The sequence below is a fragment of the Ascaphus truei genome, chromosome 2, assembly GCF_040206685.1.
Source record: "Ascaphus truei isolate aAscTru1 chromosome 2, aAscTru1.hap1, whole genome shotgun sequence".
Lineage (NCBI taxonomy): Eukaryota > Metazoa > Chordata > Amphibia > Anura > Ascaphidae > Ascaphus > Ascaphus truei.
In genome coordinates this window covers 202849626-202876346 of record NC_134484.1, presented here as the reverse complement: position 1 = coordinate 202876346, position 26721 = coordinate 202849626, and the positions used below count along the sequence as shown (strand labels likewise).

General features: G+C 43.6%; 1 protein-coding gene across 1 annotated transcript in view; it reads left to right on the top strand.

Moving 5' to 3' along the window:
* Window positions 1-3028: 3028 nt before the first annotated feature.
* The window catches only part of SERPINB5 (serpin family B member 5), a 62173-nt gene continuing 38480 nt past the window's right edge, over window positions 3029-26721 (top strand). The window contains exons 1-3 of the mRNA XM_075585842.1: window positions 3029-3177; window positions 15513-15683; window positions 19322-19459. Coding sequence (XP_075441957.1) covers window positions 15516-15683; window positions 19322-19459 — 306 coding nt within the window. The 5' untranslated portion in view covers window positions 3029-3177; window positions 15513-15515. The remainder of the gene's footprint in view (window positions 3178-15512; window positions 15684-19321; window positions 19460-26721) is intronic.

Here is a 26721-nt window from a genome sequence, read left to right as displayed (position 1 = left end):
CACTACTGCTATCTTGTGAGTAGGCTGCACATACGAGCCAAGACATCCAGTGAATTACCATAAACCTGATTTTACGTCTGCACTTACATTGTTTTTCATATGCTCCCTGTAGACGGACGTTCACAGAGGTACACAATTAGGAGGCTTTATAATGTGAAATTATAATAGGCTTTATTGTGCCTGTTCCTTTTCATCAGGAAATTATCCAAACACAGGGGGGGGGAACAAAGCTTCCATTCACTTGGGAGTATTTCTAGTGAAATCCTATGCAATTAGTTCACATCTCCATTAGTTAAGCATGTCTCGCAGCCCCAAAACATATAGCATGAAAATAAGCAGATATAAGCAGTCTCTTAAGAATAAAAGTCTTATCTGTTTCTTGGAGGGAAAATCTTCTCACTTCCTGGTTCAGCTTCAGGTGTAGTAGTTTTCCCTGTGTCTTGAAATCAGCTCTGCTGTGCAGAGCTCAAGACCGGTCAGCTCCAAAGGTCATCTCTCAGTCAGAGCTAAGGAGTCACTTCCTGTCTCAAAGGCAGGCTTTTTGTAAACAATCTAATCAGGCAGGTGGTGTTTAGTAATTAACTACCCCACTGCTAGATTAAAGGCACATTACTGAACAGGGATAAGTCCCCTGTTACACTCCCCCTGGGTTGTGAGAAAACAACATGTTCCATATCCCTTCTTCAAAACCTATCATTGTGTATATCAGTATTTTGGAACAGGATTTCCTAGGAGCCCTTGGGTTCCTCGGGCATCTCCAGGGCCGCTGACAGGGGGGAGAGTCTGTAAGCTGTGCGTGGCCCAGTCTGTGGTGCTGGAAGTTTGGCGTGGCCAAAGTTCGAGCCTAACTTCTGCGCCTGGCTGTCAGATCTCTAGTTGCTACTTGGCCGCAGCTGCTCTGAGCCTCTTTCCCCCAAACAGACCTAACTCTCCCTCTATCCATGCAGGAGGTTGGGCCTGACCGTAACTGCACTTGGTAGAAACTGTTGTCCTGGGCCCTGGGCATCCCTTAATGGCATACATCACTAATGCGACCCTGGGTATCCCTAAATGGTTCCCTGCAATTTTCAGGTAATTTGAAAATGGTACCAACACAGAAGAATTTACAATGCATCTGATATCAGATGCACTATTAGAGATGGTTGGGATTCCTGACAATGCACCTGATCTCGGGCACGCTATTACTGAAGGTTGGGGTTCCTTACAATGCATATCATCTCAGACACGCTATTAGAGAGGGTTGGAGTTTCTTACAATGCAGCTGATCTCAGGCACGCTATTAGAGAAGGTTGGGGTTCCTTACAATGTATCTGATCTAAGGCACGTTATTAGAGAAGGTTGGGGTTCCTTACAATGTATCTGATCTGAGACACGCTATTAGAGAGGGTTGGGATTTTTTACAATGCATCTGATATCAGACGCGCTATTAGAGAGGGTTGGGGTTCCTTACAAAGCATCTGTTCTCAGGCACGCTATTGGAGAGAGTTGGGTTTCTTACACTACATCGGATCTCAGACACACTATTAGAAAGGGTTGGAGTTCCTTACAATGTACAGTATCTGATCTCAGATACGCTATTAGAGAGGGCTGGGGTTCCTAATGTACTGTAGCTCTGTGTAATTTTGGGGTTACATGCCTCTCTCCTCCTGTGCAATAATCCCTGTTAAAAGGGCAAGTTTGCCAGGAGTAATCATGAGGTTTGACCTCATCCCATGTGATGTGTATTGTGTAGTGAAGGAAGTGACATCATGCTCTGTGTCCAATTACAGTGACACAGGGGTGGTGCCTACTGGAGCTATATAGTATGCATCACTTCCTGAATTTAGTGTGTTTGTGAGTGTCTCATCCCACTTGAATGAAACTGTCTGACCCAACACAGTGCCAGTGCTCTGGCAAGGATTGTGGCCCTCCCTTAGGGGAGAGGTGGGTGGACTATTCCTCTTACTCTATTAGAGAGTAAGGGAAGAGCAAGGACAGCTTCTAGGGCCCTGACTAGGAGTGGTGTCCAGGGACTTCCTTGTGGTGGGCAACATTTATGATGTGCGGCTAGAGACCGGCCGCAATGATGGGCAGTCTGCCACTAAAGATGACAATAAAGAATGTCCAAATTGAAAGAACCTTCTTGCCTGAGAGTGGAGTCATTCAGGGAGAAGCTGCACCCAGAGTTTCTCTTCCAGAGACTCCTCCCTGCTGTCGTGGGGACCTGGGAGAGATGGAAGCACTGTACCAGAAGTGAGTAGTTCTCAGCATTACCTCATGAGCCAGTCCTGATGTATTTCCCCATATCAACGCAGAAGACTCAGGAGTTCTGTAAGCCAGCAGGTGCACCACACTATAGTTCATGTAACATGGGGCAGTTTCTTCACGTAAGGGGCCAATATGAGATTGGGGGGGGGGGGGAGGAAACACAGTTACACTATCAAAAAGTTAAAAAACCACTGTTGTATAGCTTCCAATGCTTTTAATCAATAACGATAGTAATGAACCTATGAAAACACTTATTAAATAGCTAAGAATTTAGACCTGCTCTTTATCGTGTACATGTGTAATACACAGGTTGTATAATTTGCTCAGGCGTGGCATTGATCAATTATACAGTTAATTACAATATGTTTGAAATAGCAAAAACAATATATTCAATTGATATCCCGTTTAGTCTCAGGTTCATCTTTTTAGGCATTACTGCACCCATTCCTCCATTTATGGTGAGATATTTTAGTCATAATGGATACTATTTGGTATGCTGTGAAGACATTTTCCCTTTTGCTCAGGATAATTTTAGCTTAATTTAAATTGAATTAATTTGAATGGATCTGAAATGTGCAAGCAGAAGACGGCTGCATTGCATATTGTATCTGCTTGTGTTTCAGAAGACTTGGCCAAAAACAACTGCTTTCTTGTATGAGCATGTTTTACTTCTCAGTATTGCAGTAACATCCAGCTACTGCCTCAGTCCTTTTCTTTATGAGCTGCCAATAATTATCATTTTCTTTCAGGGTAGGAAAGAGACTGACTCATACATGTACATGCCTTCGTATATTTAAATGGGAGTGGCACTTCTGCTCAGGTGAAATCAGAGATTATTTTAGCTCTTAAGGGCATCAGCATATCTGTAAAATTCTTTCTGCTCTACAGTATACCTCATTTGGGATTGCTGCTCCCTGCCTGGATAAAAAGGTAAGCATTCATAATATTGTATTGTTAAATACATGTATCTGTCTGTTTGTAGAAGATCCTTAAGGAGAAAACATGTATACTTTATACTAAGGTGTAAAATATCTAGAAAATAATATAGATCAAAGGATTAACCAATGTGGAAATAAGGGAATGGTAGAAAGAATGGTACATTTTCCCATGAGCATACATGAGTGTTGTGCTAAACAATACCTAGAAGACAGCTACATTAAGAACAGATCTTCTGAAATGTTTGACTCTGGTACCTCCACTCCTCTCCTCTCTCTCTCTTTCCACACACAGGGCAGAAATAGAGTAAAGCAAGGATGCTAACATTTGCCTTACAATCTGATCCCTATATTTTAAAATTAGGATGAGGTGAAATTATTTAAAACATTTTTTTTATTGAATTGCACTAATAGAGTTAAAGTGATTAGGGTAACAGTGATTGGGGCACATGAAAAAAAAACTCATGAACGTGTTGTTCATTTACTGTATGCAACGTCTATCATCTTAGATTATGGTAGGAGTAAATCGGATAGGCACAATAAATACACTGTCTGATATTGCTGCAAACAAAACAGCTGCTCCTAATATAACAGCTGTATGTATTACAACAATTTGGTCATTCTTTTTTCTTGTCCACATTGCTGTTGTCACATTAGAGTATCTAAAAAAATAGCTGAAATGTCTATTCGTTTCTGATTTTAAATATAGACTATAACCATGGATGGCGCAATATGCCTTTGAATTCAACAAAAGTTTAAAAGCTACTTTATTTAACTTTCACACAGATTTAGTTATAACACCATCTTTGTCTGTATAATAAAATGATGAGTTGAGAAGGGAATTGCAGAATTAAAGTCTCATGGACACTGGATAGTTACAATGGTTAAAAGCAGTAATCAGGTGTACAGTAGATCACACTTAGGCTACAGCCCCAGTGCGTGCGTGGCGCGCGCGACGCCTGGCGGCTCTCGTTCCCTGCATCAGCGTGACCTGATGGACTCCAGGCAACTCGCGATGGGGAGGCGTAGCGGGGGTGCGGCCATGATGTCACATGGCTTCTTCGCCCTCATTGGCTGAAGCACCGCCGTGACATGGCCAATGCGTGGCCACCGCGCCACAAGACAAAAATCTTGTCTTTTGTCTGTGTGCGCACACGCACACACCCCGACTGGGGCCTGTTCCATAGAGGGCTGTACTTTGTGTGCAGTGTGTGAATGGGCGGGACGCAGCATGCTTTTTGAGTAAGACCAACTATCTGGCATCTTTGATTCCATTATCTTAATGGGAAAATGACAATGTGTTTTTATTCAAATGGAAGCAACTACAATGTACAGAAAACTTCCCGTTACATTTACCACTGAAAGTTTGCCCAGAATAGGTTCAGACACAGTATTATCCTACATTAATGCAATGCAAAATCAAGTTGAAGTATTATTTTGTACAGTGACAAAGTCCAATGAAAAGCAACTTTCACTGGCTAATCTAATTGAAAAAATCCAGCTGTTCTGTGATTAATCTGTCTGGAGTAAGTTCTGGTTGTTAATCATATGGGTGTGTACACATATGCACAATAAAAAAATGATTTGCAGCTTTCTCATACTTATATCTTACCAGGTAGATGAGTAATACAAAGCTGATGCTGTAACTAAATTCATAAACAGTTCTTGACTTGTGTCTAAGAGCTCCTAGTAGGCATTATTCACATTTTGTGTCTGTCATTTACATACACATTTTAGGAAGCAATTTTGCTTGCTTTTCTGTTTTTAGAATGGTTTTCAATAATTGCTTGAATATGTAACGCCACATACTGGAAACGAAATAAAATCTGCTGGTGAGACTCCTGAAGGTCTTAGACCAATGTTCCAGTTATCTTCTTAATGTCACATGAAATGCCACTGTCGTGTTTTGCCGGAAGATATTTGTTTCCACTGTTCAATTTATGCCCAGAAGGATTTCTTAATCCATGACATGATTACTTAAACTTGCTACTATTGTCCTACTTCATGTAGATAACTAAAGTACTCCAAGATTACCATACAGCTTTCCAGACAGACTAAGACCGTATGCTGGCGTATACATTTTACATTTCTATATAACTAATTAAAGCCACATGATCCATTGGAGTGATTCCAAAAAGGAGGTATCTCCCCTCCTTCCCCCCCCCCCCCTCCCTCCTCCCAAAAAATGTAATAGCGGTTCCCAGGCAGTACAGTGGGCCCTTGAGCCCATTTGGGCAATGCATACTTACTGGCCCAAACTGCTCCGTAGTATGGGGGGTATAGCTGTCAATTATAGCAGGAGCTTCCAAAGTCGGCCTCCAGAATGCTTTGCATGCTCAGAAGGAAGACACTGTGGGGGACTTATGAAGCTCCCTCAGTAAGTGACAGCAATATCAGTCATGCTGTCTACTGTACATACACTAACATGCAGTTTGGGGCAATATCAAGCTGTGTCATGAACGGCAACACTGTGAGCATATGACTTGAATACTGTAAGTGACAAGGTTTAATACCCACAGCTACAGTATCTAGCAGACCCACTTTTCACCCTACAGGGTCCCTCAAATGAGTAATACTGTATCTCCCCTCAATCCGTCACAAATATAGCCTTAAAACGCTATTAACAATAAAAATAGTATCAATATGTACTTGCAGAGTTTTAATCCCTGTACACTAAGAAAAATATGTAATTACTGTAGAACTTAAAAATCTATTGTAGCAAAATGTGTCAAAATATGTAATTACTCTTTAAAGCGTGCAAAGTTCAATTAGACCAAAAGACAATACTTCAAAAGAAGTACAATGCTTAATTTACAGAAAAAAGAATATTACACGACACGTACAGTACACTGCACTATTGATGCAGACAGTTTAATGAAAGAACGGGTAAAATCAGGAATGATATACGTCACCACATGACAACATCAGATTCCTCCCAAAAGAGGTATTTGAAGCAGGGAAGATGAGAATTCACATGCATTGTTGGCACACCTCTTGTTACATTTCAAATTAATCTCTCAAATACATTGTTTGTATCCTTAAAACCTGCATACATTGAAAACTGAATAAATCTACCTTCTGGATTCTCTCCCCTCCCCCTCCTCTCTCATTACTCTCTTATTATATCTTTATGACTTTGGGAAAGAACCGGGATTCTTCCTTAAGAAATAAAAAGGAGCATCAAAACATTCTCATAACGTTATCCCCAAAGCTCTGTTCTGGGGTCCCTACTCTTCTCAGTGTTCCTCATTGTTCTTCCTACAGCTTGTAAGGAAGCTTCAATACACATGTAAGCAGATGACACAATCCTATATGCACACAGAGTTAGCTTCTCCGACCTTGAACACATACTTCAATCTGACTTTTTGAGACTTGAAAATTGGATTTCCCCAAACAAACTGTTTTTAAACACGTATAAGATGGTATTTGGGACCAAGGCTACATTTTAAAAGCTTCCAATGATTGAGCTCCAGATCAGAACCAACACTAATACCACCCTAACTCCTGTTACGAGTTTTAAATACTTGGGCATATGGTTTGACTCCCATTTAACATTTGGGATGCACATTAATACCCTTGCATCCAAAACCTATGCCAAACTATGTGTACTTTACAGGAACAAATCCTCGCTAAGTCTGCTGGTCAGAAAGCGTATCGCACAGCAGATGCTAATGCCAATTATCGACTTTGGGGACATAGTATACAGCTCGGCACCCCAAACCCACCTTAGCAAAATTGATACTCTCTACAATTCAATATGCCGTTTTGTTCTCAAATGTGCAACACACATCATTGTGAAATGCTCAAAGAACTAGATTGGTGATTACTTGAGTCATGGCACAAAGTTAATCTTCCCTGTCTTGTCTTCAAATACTTTCTGGTCAAGCTTCCCATCTATCTGAACAAGCTCCTCACCCCTACCACATGCTGGACTTATCATCTGAGATCTGACTCCAAAAGACTGTTCATGGTCCCAAGGTTCAGCAAAATATTCGGCTGCTCCTCCTTCTCCACCACAAAGCACCACAAAACTGGAACAATCTACCAGAGACTTTCACACTGGAGACACGGCCCTCGTGGGCACCCTCCACCATTTTGTCTGTAACACCTCTGGTACTCGACTGACTCCACCACGACTTGGTGGCTCGGGGAGAGTCAGCTACCTGGGATGCTCTGGTCGCCGGCATTGTAGCAGGGATCAGGACCTTCTTTTCTGGCTGCATACTTGGGGGCACACAGCCTTCCACCATCTGGCGGTCGCGAGGCAAGGCACCTGCAGGGTGCCTTCCTCAACCTGCAAGGTGGCTCTCATGGAGACAGGTTTGTCGGCAACATCTCGGTCGACCTCTCCTTCAGCCTTTCTGGCTCTCGGCACTGTAATGGATTAAGGACCCACTTCTCTGGCTGTGTCCGTGTGGGCACACAGCCCATTGCCATCTTCATGGTTGCAAGGTAAAGCGGCCGTGTGGTACCATACTCAGCCAGCAAGGTAGCTCTCTTGGAGGCAGATTCGCCGGCAACGTCTCGTCGAACTCGCCTTCAGCCCCTCTGGCTCTCGGCTGACTCCACCACAGCTTTGTGGGTCGGGGAGTGTCAGCTACCTGGGCTGCTCAGATCCCCGGCACTATAGCGGGGGTCAGGGCCCGCTTCTCTGACTGTGACCGCATTGGCTCACAATCCACTGCTCATAGTGGCTGCTGGATATGGCACCTGCTTGGTGCCACACCTGACAGCAAGGTGGCCTTCTCACAGCCATAATCGCTGGCATTGAGTCAGTCGATTGCTCGATAGATCGCCTGTGCCCTCCTGCTCAGCATGGAGGTCAGGTATCTCAGCCACTCTGACTCAGGCACCTGGAACATCGAGCATTGGCTCTCGAATGCCCGCAGGAAATCCTCAATCGCATCGGTGCCATTCAAAAACGTTGCTTAGTTTGAGACCAACACCCTGCACGGGGAGTCCGGGGACCGCGACTCCTGGCCAGGGATGGGGTGGGAGGAAGACCCAGCAATATTTGGGCTAACTGTAGGCACTGTTCTGCCATCGCATCAGGACCCAACTAAGGCACACAGAACGTTCAAATCACACGCCATAGTTGGAACGGCTACTGGGGCAATCACAGGAGGATTGGCGTTCTCCACTTTACTCTTGAGGTACTTGGCCTCCAGGGTCAGCCTCACTGTACTCGGCCATGCTGCCTTCATACCGCTGAAGGTCCTCTGCAAGGACCATCTTGGCTCGGCCGTCAGTCGACTACCGATAGCGCTTGCAGCGTGCAACCACCCTGGCTCGGTGCCATTTTCAAAAACATCCTGGCTGGTCAGCCATCACAGAAATGACAAAAATAAGGGTAAATGGAAAGTAAAGTAAGCAAACTGTGTGCAGTGTATTTGGAATTACTTGTCCTGCGGTCTTAGACCGGCTTTCAGCTAAAACATTCCCGCAAGAAGTTTTAGCAGTGACACCTAGTGAACCCCACTGCTGCCACCAAACAAAAGCCTGTCACAGGAGACCAGTAATTTTAACAACACAAACCTTTCTGGGATGCACAGGACAAAGTAATTGAATAAACAGAGTTTATTCTGGCAGAACCAGCAAATACACAAAATACACAGTGTCACGGTAGACCAGGTCTTTTAACACATGTATATTTATGGAATCTTTCAGTAGGAAAAACAAGGCAGTGAAATAAAATGGGGTTTATTTGGATAACACCTCCGAAATACAACAACACACGAAATACAGAAATATACACACTTACAGGGGTCTGGGGGTTGAGATCTAGTCATTCGTTTGTGCAGAGCGCCCACTTGCAAGGGCTTACCCTGATCGGAACCTTGTTATGGACGTCCTGGACTGAGAGCCAGCAGAAACTCCTGACCGGGACCTAGTCCTGATACTCCTGGAACTGTGTTCGGCAAGTAATCCGTACTGCGATCGCTACTATGATTTGTAGAACGTAGCCGCAAAAGATGGGACTTAGCCTCTGTGAGGTAGGCTTTTATAGCTTCAAAACAAAGCCGAATGCTCTGCTATTTCGAACAGAGCAACTTTGAATAGCTCGCCCTAGCTTCATCAACTCAAGCCACCGGATAGTCTGTTTCTCTTACTTGAGCTTCTCCTTAAACACCCTCTGCTAAGCTATCTTCAGCATGGAGGAAGGGGAGCGACCAATCAGAACGTGGGAATTCCTCCCAGCAAGCCAATAGAAAGAGGGGCTCATACTTTTGCTGATATCAGAGGAGAGATGTTTAGAACTGGCTCGGGATGCCCCGTGAGCGGCACATTTGAACTGACTAATGGGAAACGTGCCGACATTCTGACACTTCCCCCAGTCAATCCATTGCCACCTACTGGGCAGGCTCCACTGAGTCTGGCAGATCAGAGGGTCCTCCCCAAAGGGGGTCTCTGTTCTCCGGACCCAGTACTCTGCACTGCCCTGGTCACTTAGCTGACACACCTCAACATCCCGTCTCCTCTTTGAACTACGGACTCTATGCAGACTTGCTGGCATCTTAACCATATGCCCTTGCTGACTGCATAGTGCCTTATAGTAAATGTAAAACACATTATAAAGTAAATGTTTAATAAAGAATATACTTTGGGGAACCTTATACTTATACGGGAACTGGATTGGGGATATTTGGGCTCGAAATCCAGAAGTCTGGGGACACTGGGTAGTCCCGGTATAATTCACTACGCATACCGGCAAATCATGCCTGCTCGCTGGGGAGAATTAAACGACTACCGGTAACTTTGGCCCCCGAACTCCTGCAAACAAAATAATTGCATTTCCACCCAAATATTCCACCTAAAACTGACACACAAGAAATCTCACAGTTCTAGGGCTAAGGGAACATGAAAACAGAAAAAAGCAGAGGTCACTTTATTTCCACATGTACTATCCCTGGTCCTTGGCTTATGTAGCTACCAGGGACCCCATGGCTTCAGAGGTAACTGGAGGGCTTAACCTTTATTGTATAGTCTGGTTACCCCCGCCTATCACACACAGTTATAACATACAACTGGAGACCTGGAGAGTAGACTCTAGCGTCGCTAGGTGCAGGGGCCTGCTTAAAGTAGGTTTGCCCTGTCCACTTCTTGTCCAAGATATCATAGGAATGAACACACATGAGCCACTCTGAAATATATCTCCAGCTGATCACCGTCAGGATCCAAACTCTGTCTAACTCCAGAGATGTTCTCCATAAAACTCCAAAGATGTTCTGATGCTGTTACGCCGATGCTCACCACAAACCGGGACCGGACCGCGGGGCTGAGGTGGGGTTATATAATCACCGACCTTAGTCCACGCAGACTGATCCGGAGTGCGCAGTTCGTAGTCGTACATCGCAGGGTCAGGATTGGAGAAGGCAGCATCGTCGTTAATGAAGCAGGAGTTCGGCAACAGAAAATCAGGAGTGCCCCGCTTCAGCTTAGGAGCGTGAGCGCGGGGGTGGCTTCTGCGCGAGGAGCGGCCTCGGCCCATGACGCCAATCTCAGCAGGAGGAGACAGCAGGCTGGCCGAAGTTCACCGCAGGGCAGCGTCGGGAAGAACCAACGCTTCAGCGCAGAAGTCCAAGGCAGGCCACTGCAAGAGGATCGCAGCAGGCCGCAGGAAAGGAAGGGTAGCCACTGCTAGGAGGGAATGCAGCAGTTACCAGTGCTGGCATCAACGCTTCAGCACAGGCGTCCAGGGTAGGCCACTGCAGGAGAATAGCAGCAGGCCGTAGGACAGGAAGGGTAGCCACTGCTAGGAGGGAATGCAGCAGTTACCAGTGCTGGCATCAACGCTTCAGCACAGGCGTCCAGGATAGGCCACTACAGGAGAATAGCGGCAGGCCACAGGACAGGAAGGGTAGCCACTGCTAGGAGGGAATGCAGCAGTTACCAGTGCTGGCATCAACGCTTCAGCACAGGCGTCCAGGATAGGCCACTACAGGAGAATAGCGGCAGGCCACAGGACAGGAAGGGTAGCCACTGCTAGGAGGGAATGCAGCAGTTACCAGTGCTGGCATCAACGCTTCAGCACAGGCGTCCAGGATAGGCCACTACAGGAGAATAGCGGCAGGCCACAGGACAGGAAGGGTAGCCACTGCTAGGAGGGAATGCAGCAGTTACCAGTGCTGGCATCAACGCTTCAGCACAGACGTCCGGGGTAGGCCACTGCAAGGAGATAGCAGCAGGCCAGTGCTGGCAACAACGCTTCAGCACAGACGTCCAGGACCAGGCCTCTGGATACTCAGGAACTTGGAAGGTAAGAACGCTAGGAGAGAGGCCTGGGGTGGTTTGTGGCAGAGACAGTAACATAGAGGTAGGAATAGTTATGCTCGGCGCTGGTTCAGAGCCAACGCCTAGAATATAAAGGGCGGAGATCCAATCACAGGAGGGGGGTGTGTGAGAATTCCTCCAATGAAGTAGCACAGGGCAGAAGCTGCAATGAGAGGCAGCACCTGTGCCATAGATTGCCAGAGGAAGCTTGCAACTGCACAGGTCTGCAAGGCAATAGTCAAAGCCAGTAGTGGATTCCTTACAGATGCTCTGATCAGCAGTGCTCCTTATATAGCCCTCAGTGGCTATCTTTACTCTGGAGAGGGAGCCGCCAACCAACCAGAGCATGGATTGTGATGGTGCAGCCAATCCCCAGCCGGGAGCACGTCTGGCTGCACTGCTCAGAGGAGGGGTGTTCTAAGGCACTCAACCTCCCACTGGGTCTGCAAGAAATAAATCTCTCCTTGCTGAAAGCACATCCCGAGAACTGATTGTCCGCCCTTCACCACTAACCAAATGTCTTGCCACCTTTGTCTCAATCCTGAATTCCTATGCAAGTGCTTAGGCTAAGTTAATTGCCCAGTCTGCTTGCATAGAAATAATTACATACAAGCCACATTTACAGGGCTGACACTCAAATCACATTCATTACAGTGATTAAACACACATCACAAATCACTTCACATTGCTATGCTGGCTCACTAGACTGGGGGATTGCATTAACAGGGAATAAAGTGCTTTACTGACAATATATTTGCATATAAGTTATTTTACATTACCACACCGACATTAAATACATTTGGCTGAATTAAACATTACTGAGCCAGCCAGTTGACACGGTTTTTAGGGGTATCTAGCTGGGCATCACCTTTATTTTGTGATGACAGCTACCCCTACCATCACATTCATAATATACACATCTCATTTTAGTGTGCCATCAATGATAACGCCAGGTTAACCTCTGGTACTCTGGGTACTTTTACTTGTTGCCTTCATCTAAACATCTCCTTGTTTTAGAGGGCAATATAGTAAATACTGTATGCCCCTTTGCCTTACATGAAATTAAAATTGGTCGTTTAAAAATGTCCGTTAACCCTTGGTGTCCCAAATGATTAAAATACTCAATATTTTAATAGTATTATCATGACACCTAATCATGTGCTGTACATTTCTTAGCCATGTAAAAGTATAAGTTTGTGTATCCCTGATTTCTCTCATGAACTAAAAGAAATCGATATTTCTCCAAGATCAATTCCTCCACTGAAACTTAGGTATACTGTAAACAAAACGATATCTCCTCACCATAGCAAAAGAAAATAAATTCGGCACCTGGTAGTGGAAACTCAATATAGTATGACAATAGTCACAAAATTAGGGTATACAACCATTCGATGTCCAGGTAGAAGACAAATGTCCTAGTTTATCCCAGCGAAATTCAATGCAGATGGAATTCAGGTGCATGAAAATAGAAGAAAATAGCACATAGCATAATACTGTATAGTAATTAGAACAGCATAGAACACAATACTAGATAAATGCCACAGAGAAAATTTTACTCTATGGTTTTATATCACTCAATGTTTGCCACCAATAGTGCCGTATACATTAAATACTAACAATATGTAATTTAATCACGTTATTATTGTGCAAACAATGATTGAGAATATGAAGCTAACCAATGGTGGGATTAATTTGAACACCCTACAGTGCAAAATTGGCTTCCTAAAATCCAAATGTTGTATTTAGATCTAAAATATATTCAAATGTTTGTATCAAAATTACAATAAAGGCTTGACCTTTTTATTAAATGACATACGATGGTGGAACCTCCATATTTTGCTGTCATAGGGGACAATATTATTAGTATTTGTCTCTTCGGCCTGTTAATAAGTGAGAATAAAGCTTTTTCATATTATATTAATTATCCCATATATGTATCAAGTACAATTACCGGAAGAAAAATCTACCTGATATTCCTAATATTCATTTATCATATATCCAATCGTTTGTAGCTCCGATGCAAAGGAAACAAAGAGACAGAACAAGAAAAAGGCATAATCCCACTTCCCAACAAATGTCAGAGGAGGCATCAGTCTTCTTTCAAGAAGGCCTTAAGATCAAATTCAATGTTTAAATCATTTTGAACCAGAGTACTAAGTTCATAGATCCAATATGATTCTCTTCTTCAAAGAAGATTGGATGGATCACCTCCTCTCCAATGGGGTATAGGTGCTTCAATAGCTTTGCATATAAAACCCCTGGGATTTTGTTCATGAACTAATAGAACATGATTTGACACACTGTGGGTGACCAACCCCCTTTTTATATTGTATATGTGTTCATAAAACCTCCACTTAATAGATCTTGTGGTCATAACCATGTAATCACAATAGCCTCACTTAGTGAATTTGGGATTAATATGGTTCAGGCCCTATTTAGCAGGTTTGCATATTTTACATCTCAGGAATAAAACCTTTAATAGGATTAAAACATAATAACGTCACATTATTTTCTTTATTGAGTACAGCTTTACCTAATGCATGTGTTAACGCAATATTAATTATACTACTGTAATGCCTTTTAGTGAATGTGGGCCCTAGTCAGGGCACTTGTAACTGCTGAATTACCCAGTAATCAGGCCGATGAATGGATAGGTGTAGATTCTAATTTTTAATAACTACGGAAATAGACACATTTGGAATTACTGTGAGTTGACTGAAAAGGAACACACTTACACATAATCAAAACATTGATGTGAAATCCCATGGTCATGTTCCCTTTAACAAAAGCATCAATCACTAATGCCTAATATCCTTGCAGTCACAGAACATCACTATAGTACAGTATACTGTATGTTCCCAGAATTTTTTTTATCATAAAATGATGCTCTTGAAGAATCACAGCAGTTATCTCTGTAGAGGGAGTCACATTCCAGGGAAGGATAAAAAGGAATATGGAATAGATTTTTCTTACTAAGGGGCCCATGGCCAGCAGGGCCCAGGAACTCAAGCAGGCAAAACAACCACAAGACAGGTTTTCACTAAATACACCTGATACAAATCCATCTGTTAAAAGTTAACGTTTATCAAACTTTTCTTAAAAAATACTGCAATTATTTGCAATATTGTCAACCTGTGTAAAATAAACTCATATGCATATATTCATTTTTAATGCTCCCATATGGTTGTACGGATTTATTTGGTCATATTGCAAATATTGGGCAATTTATATACAATTATTTCCAAATGAATAAAATCCCCAAATTAAGATTTATAAAAGTGTATTGGGATTCAAGGATATGATCTTGTTTATTTCTGAAGTCCTGATGGGGTTCAGAGAGGACTTAAATCATCTTGATGTGCACCTAGGTAGTGCTTGTCATTCTAATTCATTTACTCACAGAGTGATTTTGTATGATAAAGAAAAACAGCATCCATCTGCTGATAGATGCTGTTTTTGTTTATCGTCACCTGTGAGGAGTCTCTACTGTACTGGTGGGTAATGAATAATATACTCCTTGTGGGAATCAGCTTGGGGGATTGCCAGGACTATATTTTATTTGCGTGGCCATCTGTCTTTCTTGGCAAACACTCCCAGGCATATATACACACCCTAGGAATTTGGCTACACAAGCCAAGCATCAAAGCATTTAAAACAAAATCATACTTGCCTTAATTAATAACACACACTGTATTACATTGCTTATAACAGCTGTGACACTAAATTCAGCTTCCAACGTTATGGCGCCTACGTCTAACCTTAATGAGAAAAAAACGGATGGACAATTTATACTCCATTTCCATTGTGCAGTAGCAGTACACATATTGTGAATTATAAGGTTCATACATGAATTGAACCCAGCCATTGGCACTGCATCTATATGTGAAACATTATTGTAACCCCTTCTCAACAAAACAATGAAAGGTTATGTATTGAGGCCCCTCTTAAATATGCAATGAAGCTGTATTCTGCTTATCAGGGAAGCCTGAAGCTATTCAAATGAATGGAGATTAGGTTTTCCTGCTTGTGTCTCACTGCTTTCATTAATTTGTGTTTCAGGTCATGGATACGCTTCGTCTGGCAAATACAGCTCTGGCAGTAGACATTTTCAAAAAACTGTGTGAGAAAAGCAAGACAGACAATGTCATCTTCTCACCTGTATGTATCTCCTCTTCTCTGTCTCTGGCTTACAAAGGGTCCAAAGGAAACACTGCAACAGAAATGGAAAAGGTGGGTCAACTTTCCAATCCAGAGCACATGTTCAGAGTTCTATGATCTGTTTTCACTATCAGTCTTGACATTATAATATTTATAATAATATTTGCTTGCATAACTCTGCACTGTATGCAGCATTGTACATGTACATAAATGTTTAAAGGTGCATATGGTATTTACTAAGCAGTGCCAAGCCATAAGACACCTTACAACCCTTAAGGTCCTTATAGCAGGGGTGTGCAAACTTTTTCGTCTGTGCCCCCCCTGCCTGTTCTCCCCCCCTGCACGCGCCCCCCACCCCTTACCGTATCTCCGGCATTTCTGACGTCACAATGTCAGTTGACGATGCGTCGCCAGAAGCCGCCAGAGACAAGGTAAGGGAACTTACAGAGGCTTCACATGCAATCCCCAGCATTTAATTTAAATGCTTTGGGGAAGAGCACGGTGCCTCTGCCATGCCCCCCAGTTTGCACACTCCTGCCTTAGATCACTGTATGGCGACTTATAGTTTACTTCGGATTTTAAACTAATTTGTTCAGTCTGAAGATTCAGACTGAATGAATTAGTTTAAAATCCGGAGGGCCCTGAGTTTCTTTTCTCTTTATCCTAATCCTGGATTATAGCAGATATTCCCTGAACCAGGGAAACTGGATATTTCCTTTTTCATATATATTGTTTGGTGTGCAGCATTATCTACACATTTTGACTTATAGTTTACCACAGATAGTCATAAATCTGTTCCAATGAGTCCCCATTTCACATATTGTTATTCTAGTTTTGGTGCTTTATGGACACCTTGTTTTAGATAGATATGAAGTAGGGGGTCTCTGGAGCTGAATCACGTTATTTTCCACCCCAGGGACCCCCTGCTTCCCGAGATCCTTACAAAGGCAGGTAGCATCCCCTCCAGGGGAAACGAAATGGTGTTTAAAGCTTCAGAATTACGTGGGCCAATAGGAAGCAGGGACATCATCTGGCGGAAAGGAAGTAACTGGCGGCATCTTTCCCAGAATGTATTTGGGAACAGGGTCGGCTAGGTATTACGTGGGGCTCAGTGCAAGGGCTTTCGTGGGCCGTCCTAACTAGTCCGGTGCTCTCCTTTTCAGCTGTTGCGGCGTCATGATGTCATGACGCTATGAGGAGTTACATCATGGTAACGTGGTGACATGCTGTGTCATGTTGTCAAGGCCACGCAGGGCGATGTGGTGTCGCGACACCATGTGACATCACATTGCCATGGCAATGCGCCACCATTTCATATTGCGGCACCGATGACGGGACAATGTGGGAGGAGATGCCGGGAGATCTTTCCGGACCAGATAAGAGATACTTACAGAGGCCTCACGCTCTCCCCCGACAATCAGTTTAATTGTTGTTGGGATGAGCGCAAGGCCTTTCTATAAGCGTGGGGCTCAGTGCAGGGGCACCGATGGAACCGCCATCTAGCTGGTCCTGCTTGGGAGCCAGGAAGTCCCTGTAGCTGAAGTATATTTAGTTCAGCTCCAGAGACCAACTGATTCACACACATATTTATATATATATTTATGTATAGCCCTGGTCCCCTTACCAGCGCAGGTCCCCAGCTATGGTACGCTTCCCCGCGCTCCCCCTGGCATAAGGGCAGGTACTGCGCGGTTAGCTAAGGTGGTGCGGTGAGATAGCCGGCAGCAGGAGGCGCAGGGAGACTCTCCACTGGTGTGCGCTGCCATCCGGGCGGGCGCCGCCATGTTGGAGTTGACCGCACGTGTGCGATCGCGTGCGCATGTGCAGATGAGTGTGGCGGCCATCTTGTGTGTGGCGGCCATCTTGTGTGTGGCGAAATGGCCGCGCATGCGCAGCAGAGTGCCGGGAGTTGTGGCGGCCATCTTAGAGGTGGCAGACAAAGCGCAAGGGAAGGTAGAGAGGCAGGAAGGTCCCCTTGAGGTTGCGCATGCGCTGGAAAGTGGCGCGGTGGCCATTAGGATAGCGCAGGTGCAGATAGAAAAAGGTAGGCGGCCATTAGAGAGGGGCCAATGCGGTCTCCATAGGCAAGAGCCTCCTTGGGAACTACAGTTCCCAGGAGGCATAGCTGCAGGCAGTCAGGTGCTTTAGCTTAGCCAATAGGGCTGAGGAATCCTCCTGTTTAGGGGAGGATCTAGTTAGGGATATTAGCAGGTTTCCAGGAAGGAAGTCACTCAGGGATAGGAGGCAGACAGGGGAGGAGGTAGGTGTACAGGGTGATCGCATCCAGAGTCTGGGATCAGACAGACTCTACAGTAAGAGATCTTCTGCATGCAGGGACTAGGCCAGAGGTAATCCCCCAGGGCCCAGTTAGTTCCCTGAGCCACTGTAGAAGTGTTGTATGTGCATGATAGGGAAAGGCCTTAAGATAGGGACTCTTTCCATATAGCTAGAGAGAGAGAGAGAGAGAGAGAGATATGCTGCAGGACGTTGCCTGAACGCCAGTGCAGCTTGATAGCTGAACGGAGATCTGGACTCAATAGTAGAGACTGTTCTCAAAGGATTATCTGGCTGGGGGTCTCTTCCCCAGAGGAGTCAGACGGTGGAATCATTCCTGCAAGGAGCAGCGCGTCGCGCAACTGGACCACGTTGCAGAGTTGCTGAGTGTTGCTTATTATCCTGATCAGGACTATGACCGGGAAGGTATTATAAGTGCAACACTGGGCCCCAACACAGGGAAGCACTAACCCTCACACTCACACTCACCTTATCGTTTGTGGACACTCAGGGGTTAAGTGCCCAGGCACATTGGTAAGGAAAGGACAAAGAGACAATGGAATGATTGACATGAAGGGTGATGTAATGCTATACATGCAGGGGGATGCAATGATATACATGAAGACTGATGTAATAAGATCTATGTAGAAGTTATAGTTATATGCCTAGTAAATACTGTTCTTATCCAACTGTGTGTTTTTACTGTGTATGTTGGTTCTGGTAAGGGAACACTCCCCCCAGGCTGGGATCCCTCATCAGTGGAGGCGCTGCACCGTGTATACCCCAGGCTCCCAGTGGCGGAGGTTCAGGCTTCCTGTTAGCCTCACAGCTGACAGCAGCACGCGTAGTTGTAGTACCCCGGGGGTACAAGGCTACATTTAAATAGTAATTGTATATTTAAAAAGGGCCTTTAAATAGTTTGTCAGAGGTCACAATTAACTTATACTATTCAGAACCACAGGGGTCGTCCCAATACAAAGACAGTTCAACAGGTAAACAGACCTGTATATAGCTTTTCAAAACTAGACCTGAAATAGTTGGATCTAATTGACAGACAAGATAGGATAATTGTAGGTTACCATACCACAAATTGTGAACGTTTATCCCTGATTCCTTAAACGGACATTGACACCTGCTGTAAGTCACTGTCACATATCGCTGCAGTACCTTTAGGAAGCTATGTGCAATTTTAATGTGAATTTTACATATGTACGTGTAACATTACTGCTCCATGCTTGTGTCATGGAGCTGAACCGCTTCACATTTTGCCATTGACCTGATAAATGTTTATTGTATGAGCCAGTGCAGCAGTCATAGTGATACCAAATTCCTATTTCATATTTAATTAGGCACACACACATTTTTATAAAATGAAAGTTTCTGCCGTGCGCAGTCAGGTAAGCAAAAGTTGAGCAGCTGTATATTTCTCTTAACAGGTTCTTCACTTTGAAAAAGTCAAAGATTGTGATTTTGGATTCCAGACTCTAGCTTCGGACATTTCCAAAATCACTTCAACATCTTCACTGAAACTGGTGAAACGTCTCTATGTAGACAACAGTCTGAACTGCCTTAAGGTAAGAATACACGAGTTGCATGTTTTATAACCTACTAAAAGGTTTATTTTCGTTTATGATGCATGTGGTATATCATTTCAAAACAGAGGGATGTACAGACTGACAAAAAAAAAGTAAATAACAGAAATCAACAACATTTGTATTGAAATAAAGAAGAACCTTAAGGATACAGTATGTTAGAGCAGGGGTGGGCAACTCCAGTCCTCAAAGGCCACAAACAGGTCAGGTTTTAAGAATATCCCTGCTTCAGCACAGGTGGCACAGTCCAACTGAGTCACTGATAGAGCAACCTGTGCGGAAGCAAGGATATCCTTAAAACCTGACCTGTTGGTGGCCCTTGAGGACGGGAATCTTCGATTGAGCCACTGATTGAGCAACCTGTGCTGTAACAGGGATATCCTGAAAACCTGACCTGTTGGTGGCCATTGAGGACTGAAGTTGGCCACACAGTGTTAGAGGCTTCTACTTAAAAAAATGGGATTTCTTTTTATCAGTCGGAAGTTTCACTAACCGGTTTCATACGACAGACGTTAGGTGAAGCACTTTGTTGCCATAGGAGCCTGCAATGCATTATATAGCAGCACACTGCAAAACTCTCTGGCAGCAAAGTTGTCTTGTGGAGTAGCATCATTAAATATGGTCCTTTATGGGAGCGACTTGCAAAATAGCAGAGCCCATTGCAGAGTACAGTAAGTGTGTGCAGGGCCTCGGGGAAGAGTGCAAGACTACGGTAAGCATAGTGGCCTGGTGCAATTGCCATCAAGCTGGTCCTGGTCCTTTATATGCAAAGCTGCTCCTTCTCCCAAATTGAAACGCCAGTGTTTGCTGCTTCTGCGTGACTAGAAACACCTGTAAGTGTCTAAACACACCTGTAAATGTCTATCTATAGCTCAGACACATCTACATCCCAGCATAGCAAGCCCTGGAAACCAAATCACTTATGGCATACAGTCATCTAGTTCCATAATGTCGTTTCTAAGGAATGGTGCCCAAAATTGTACTCCATATTCAAGGTGTGGTCTTACTAATGCCTTGTAAAAGGCATACTTATGTTTACTTCCCTTCCATCCATTGCCTGTTTAATGCAAGATAAGATGTTGTTTTCCTTTGCAGCTACGGCATGACTTTGGGCACTATTGCTAAGCCTGCTGTCTACAAGCACTCCTAAATCCTTCTCCATCAAGGATTCCCCCAATTTATCCCCATTTAATTTGTAAGTCGCCTTTTTATTCTTGCTTCCCAAATGCATAACCTTACATTTATCTGTATTAAACCTCATCTACCATTTACCTGCCCAAGTTTCCAGTCTCTCCAAGTCCTTATGGAGAGAAATTACATCCTGCTCTGATTCTACTATCTTACACAATTTAGTATCATCAGCAAAGATGGAGACTTTTCTCTTGATGCCAACCACAAGGTCATTAATAAACAAGTTTAAAAGCAGTGTACCGATCCCTGAGGTACTCCACTCACGACCCTAGTCCAACCTGAAAAAGTTAAATTTATGACAACCCTCTGTTGTCTGTCCTTCAACCAGTTTTCAATCCATGTGCATATATTTTTACTGAGTCCAATTTTCTTTATTTTGTACACAAACCTCGTGTGGAACCATATCAAAACCTTTGCAACATCTAAGTAGACCACCTCAACTGAATTACCCTGGTATAAATTCCTACTTACCTCCTCAAAGAAACAAATATGGTTAGTTTGGCCTGATCTATCCTTCATAAATCCATGCTGACTATTACTAATAATTTAGTTTTCCATTAGTATTCCTAAATATTATCCCGTATTAAACCTTCAAGTACAGTAGTTTCCCCACTATAGAAGTCAGGTTTACAGGTCTGTAATTCTCCGGTTGTGATCTATCTCCCTTTTAAAATATAGGCACCTCATCTGCTTTACGCCAATCTTGTGGTACTGAGCCAGTGGAAATGGAGTCCTTGAATATTTAATGTAATGGTTTGGCTATTACTGAACTTAACTCCTTGAAAACTCTTTGATGTATGCCATCAGGGCCAGGTGCCTTATTTACTTTAATTTTTCAAGCTGCCTATGAACTTCTTCCTCAGTTAACCAATTGTTCATTAATATGGAGGTTATGGCTTCCTCCTGCGGCACTATTATTGAACTTGATTCTTCCCTGGTAAACAAAAAGGTAAAGAATTTGTTTAATACTTCTGCTTTTTCCTTCTCTCCAATAATCTGCCTACCCATCTCACACTGAAAGAGTCCTATATTTTCTTTTCTCATTTTTTTGTTATTACGGTACTTAAAGAACTTTTTATCGTTGACCTTACTGCTGCGGCACAGTTTATTCGAGCATTTGCCCGTTCTGTGCCGCAGCAGTAGCCTGGCGCGCGCCCGAGTGTGACGGGCGCACGCCGAAGCAGCGGAAGAGCGCCCTCCGATCGGGGCGCTCTCCCTACCGCTGCCGGGTCCGCCGGGTCCCCCGGAACCCCCTGCCGCTGTCCCGCGATCGCGGGACACCAGGGCTCCCTCGGGGAGCCCCTGGACACGCGTGCAGGGGGCGCACGCTCCCGATGACGCGTGACCGCGCGACTATGACGCGCGGCACGCCGAGGGGCGGCCACTAGCAAGCCGGGAGATTTCCCGGCTTGCGGTACCGACCACACTTCAATAAAGTGTGTCGGTAGTGTACTTTCTATTGCCATCCTTTTTTCATTATCCATTTTTGCCAATTTGATTGCCCTTTTGCAATTTTTGTTACGTTCCTTATAATTCTGATACGATGCATCCACCCCTTCTGACTTAAAGAATCTAAAAGCCTGCCTCTTCTTTTCCATTTCCTCCCCTACCTGTTTATTTAGCCACATTGGGTTTGACTTATTTCTTTTATACTTATTACCCAAGGGTATACACTGATGAGTGTGCTTTTCTAACAATGTTTTAAAGACTGCCCATTTATCTTCTATATTTTTCCCTGCAAAAGCATCATCCCATTGTATTACTTGTAGATTAGTCCTCAGATTATTAAAATCTGCCTTTCTAAAGTTTAAGGTCTTTATTGAACTCAAGTAATCTGTTTTTTGATCATTTATTTCAAATGAGACCATGTTATGATCACTGTTACCCAAATGTTCCAGGATTTGAATATCCAGGTTGGTTCCTCAATAATTTGGGTCATATAATTGTCTTTAAGCACCCCAAAAACCTGTTGTAATGCTAATCTCATTGCCCCAGTCTGTCTGGATAATTACAATCACTCATTATGCAAACATGACCTAGTTTTGATGCCTTCTCCATTTGCAAAAGTATTTTTGCTTCCTCAATCTCACTGATATTTGGTGGTTTATAGCATATCCACACAAACATTTTCTTTATACTTATACCTCCACTGCTAATTTCTATCCACAAGGTCTCTACATTTTCATCATTCCTTTCATAAACATCTTCCCTTATAATAGGTTTTAGATCCAGTTTAACATATATGCATACTACACCTCCTCTTCTATTTGATCGATCATTCCGATAAAGAGAATAACCCCCTAAATTTACTGCTCAGTCATAAGTTTCATCCTACCATGTTTCAGTAATGCCTATGATATCATACTGCTCCCTTGTAGCTATTAATTAAAGCTCCCCCATTTTATCTGTCAGGCTTCTTGCATTAGCAAGCATGCATTTAACTTTTTTACAGTCTCTACTATTATCTTATCTTCTCCTTCCTTTCTGCGCCAACTTGGTCTAATCTTTAGAACTTTTTTGGTATTATCTGAATTTACTATGAGTGTCTCGCTGCTTGTCAAACTCACACTGGCCCACATTCAACCTCCATAACCCTTTGTTTCCTCATTTATTCTATTTAGTACGTTATCTGTGTAGCCATGTGTAAAATTGGTGTACAGATCTCTCTCATGCTGGCAGTAATCCTGGTAAGTAGGCAGGGTTGCCAGTAACTATCATGGAGGTTTACCCTCAAACCCTGGTGAAGTGTCATATGTAGCAAAGGAAGTGACAACATGCTTTGTGTCCACTGTTAGTGACACAGAGGTGGGTCTTTTGTGGAGTCTATATAAGACACAGCACTGCCTAAAGTTAGTGGTTATGTTCAGTATGCTCGTATGTTCCTGAGTGAAGTGTCTGCAGCAGTTCAAGTCTGTCAGAGAGTCAAGTGCAAGCTAATTACACACTGTGTCCAGGGACCTGGAACAGCTGGTGGTCTCCCTTAGGGGAGAGGTGGAGAGCAACTCAATTAAGAGAGGAGGAACATTCTGCATGGAGTACCTCAACGAAATGAGCGGCTAAGTGTCGGCCGCTATGATGGGCAGTCTGCCATATAACATGCTATTAAAGGTGCCCTGGTTCAAGAGATCCTTCCTGAGTGAGTCTGGAGTTATTCACCAGGAAGATGCACCAAGGAGTTCCCTGTCAGATACTCCTCCCTGCTGCCATATGGATCCTGATGAGGTGGAGGCGCTGTACCAAATGTGAGTAGGACTCAGAACACTACCTCAGACGCCTGTCATGGTGATATTCCCCATACCAACCAGCGGGAGACTCAGGAGTCCTGTTACCTGCAGGTGCACCACAACACACATACATGTAATTGGGAGCGGATTGCACCCACAGGGGCCAATATGAGATTGGGTGGGGGGTCTGACCGTTACATTTTTGGAGGCGCTGCTGAGAGACCTATCAACAGGACAGGCTGTTGCCAGTCAGTGCTGTGGATGGGAAGGGACCTAGGGGTAGTCAGGAAAGGTCTGGACGACTCGCAAAGCACACCCTAGGGGCCCTGAAAGGAGTAAAGTGGGTCTGGAGACAGGGCTATAGCTGTTCAGGTCACCTTGAGGCAGCTAGTTGTAGGATGCCTGAGGGGATAGCCTGGTTATGAAAAGTTCAGTCCGCGCTCTGGCTCTTTAAACTTGGAATGTTGATTCCTCTCTGTTCTTTTGCTGCTCTTGTGTTATGAGGTGTCTCCCCCACCTCCAAATGTGGCTTCCACCGGAAACTCCGACGGCGATACCAATGTTAGCAGAAAAGAAAAAACACAAAAGCGCACCAAGATAAGAGATGTATATTGTATTAGAAATAATAAAAATAATAGTAACTTACATATAAAATTTCTTTAATAATCCCCGATTCTGACGTCTATCACAGGAGTAGGGCATCACATAGGAAATAGATGGGCAATCTCAGTTCTGGGAGATCAGACCCGCGCGCTGGGGCTGTCTCTGTTCTGTCTCCTGTCCTCCACATGTGGTAGCGTGGTGAGGAGTGTAGTGCACGAACCGGAGCCCTCTATAGGTGTCCTTAGGATGCCTGTCCATTTTTGATACCGTAGAAACGATCGGGAACGGGCAGAAACGATACACTTGAATGTGTACTGGTGGTGGGTAGTGAAACCACCAGCCACAATAGTCGCGACGCGTTTCGTTTACCAAAGTAAACTTCTTCAGGCAATATCTGGGGCACCTGTTTAGGGGTCCTTTATAGGTCTAGTGCTGTGCGTCATTGGTTAATACCCAATGACTGCATGGCCAATCAGGCTCATATGCTGGTAGGGGCGGGCCAAATTGAAAAGCCCTCCCTATTTATGTCTATACTCCATGATGAATTACACTATATAAATATATATGTGTGTATAGAAAGGTAAACAGACCTTAAAGGGGAGCCAAAAACATGTGTCCCATATAATCAAGTGTAATGAAATATGCATAATAGCAGCATAAATGGCAAAGTGTATGTGCATTCTAACAACATTAATAACATTAATGACATATAAATAACATTTAAACATGGGAAATAAAATGGGAAAAACAGGGGAGGGAGGGGGGGGAGGGGGGGAAAAAAAGGGAAAGGAAGGGAGGGAGGAGAAGGGGGGGGGGGAAGAGAAAAATAGCTTAAAAGGATAAAAACCACTATAATGAAAAATGAAAAAGCAGATAAAAGATCGGATAAAAAACAGATAAAAAAATCAACTGAAATATCTAAGGGAAACAGAACCTTATATTAGACCAATGATTGGATCAAAGTACAGTGTACATGAGTTCCCCTCAAAAAAGGGGTTAATTCCAAATAGTCGTTCAAACCCCCCGGGTACTTAGATTGGAGGGTAAATATCCAGAATTGCTCCCTTTTCGCAATCTGAAGATCTATGTTACCAGCCCGTACATTAGTTGTTATATGTTCGATGCCCATATATTTAACCCCTATAGTACTACACTGATGGACATCCTTAAAATGCGACAATAAGTGTGTTAGTGGTTTATTAGATGCCAGTAATTTTGGAATATTAGTGATATTTCTGAGGTGCTCCATCACTCTAATTTTGAGCTGACGTTTGGTACGGCCCACATAATGTAATCCGCATCCACATTGCAGGATGTAAATAACATATGTGGTTACGCAATCGATGTAGCTATTGATTTCATATCTAATATCTGTCACTTTAGATTTAAAGTAATCCTGAATAAGCATTCTTAGACAGATTTTACACCTATTGCATCTGTGATTACCTGTTATGCCCAACATCTCCCCGAGATCTTTCTTTTTGCTAGAATCACTGCCTTTAAGGAGACTTGGAGCCAAGATAGTTTTTAAATTGTTGGATCTCGTGAACACAATCGTTGGTCTTTCTGGTAATGTTTTTGCCAAGATTGGATCCATCTGCAAAATGTACCAGTATTTGTTCAAAATGTATTTGATCTTTCTATGAGAACTATTAAATTTTGTTACAAAATACGGTGTTTGTTTCTCATTTTTTCTTTTATTGTTTTTAAGGTCTGTTTCGCTTGATTCTAAATCGGGCAATGTGGTAAGAGAACCATTAATCACTGGATCCTCCAATGGTTGGATTGATGTATTTCCAGTGGAAACATACTTTTGTTTGCCATTAAGTTTACTGTTCTTTGGTTGAATCAGTTTCTTCCTATTAATGTTTAGTGCTCTTTTGTAGGCTCCATCTATGAGAGTCACATCATAGCCCTTTTGAAAGAAACGCTCAAAGAGTATTTGTGATTGTGCTTTGAACGTTTCTATGTCAGCACAGTTACGCCTAATGCGTAAAAACTGGCTGAATGGGATGTTATTAATGCATCTCCTTTCATGTCCGCTCTCTGGGTGTAGAAAGGAGTTAACATTAGTGTTCTTAAAATGTGTTTTGGTATGCAACTCGTTGTTAGTTATATAAATTTCTAAGTCCAAGAAGATAATCTTACTTTGACTTATTTCACTGGTAAAAGTGAGATTGAACAGATTATCATTCAACCTTGCAACGAAGCTATCAAACGAGGTAT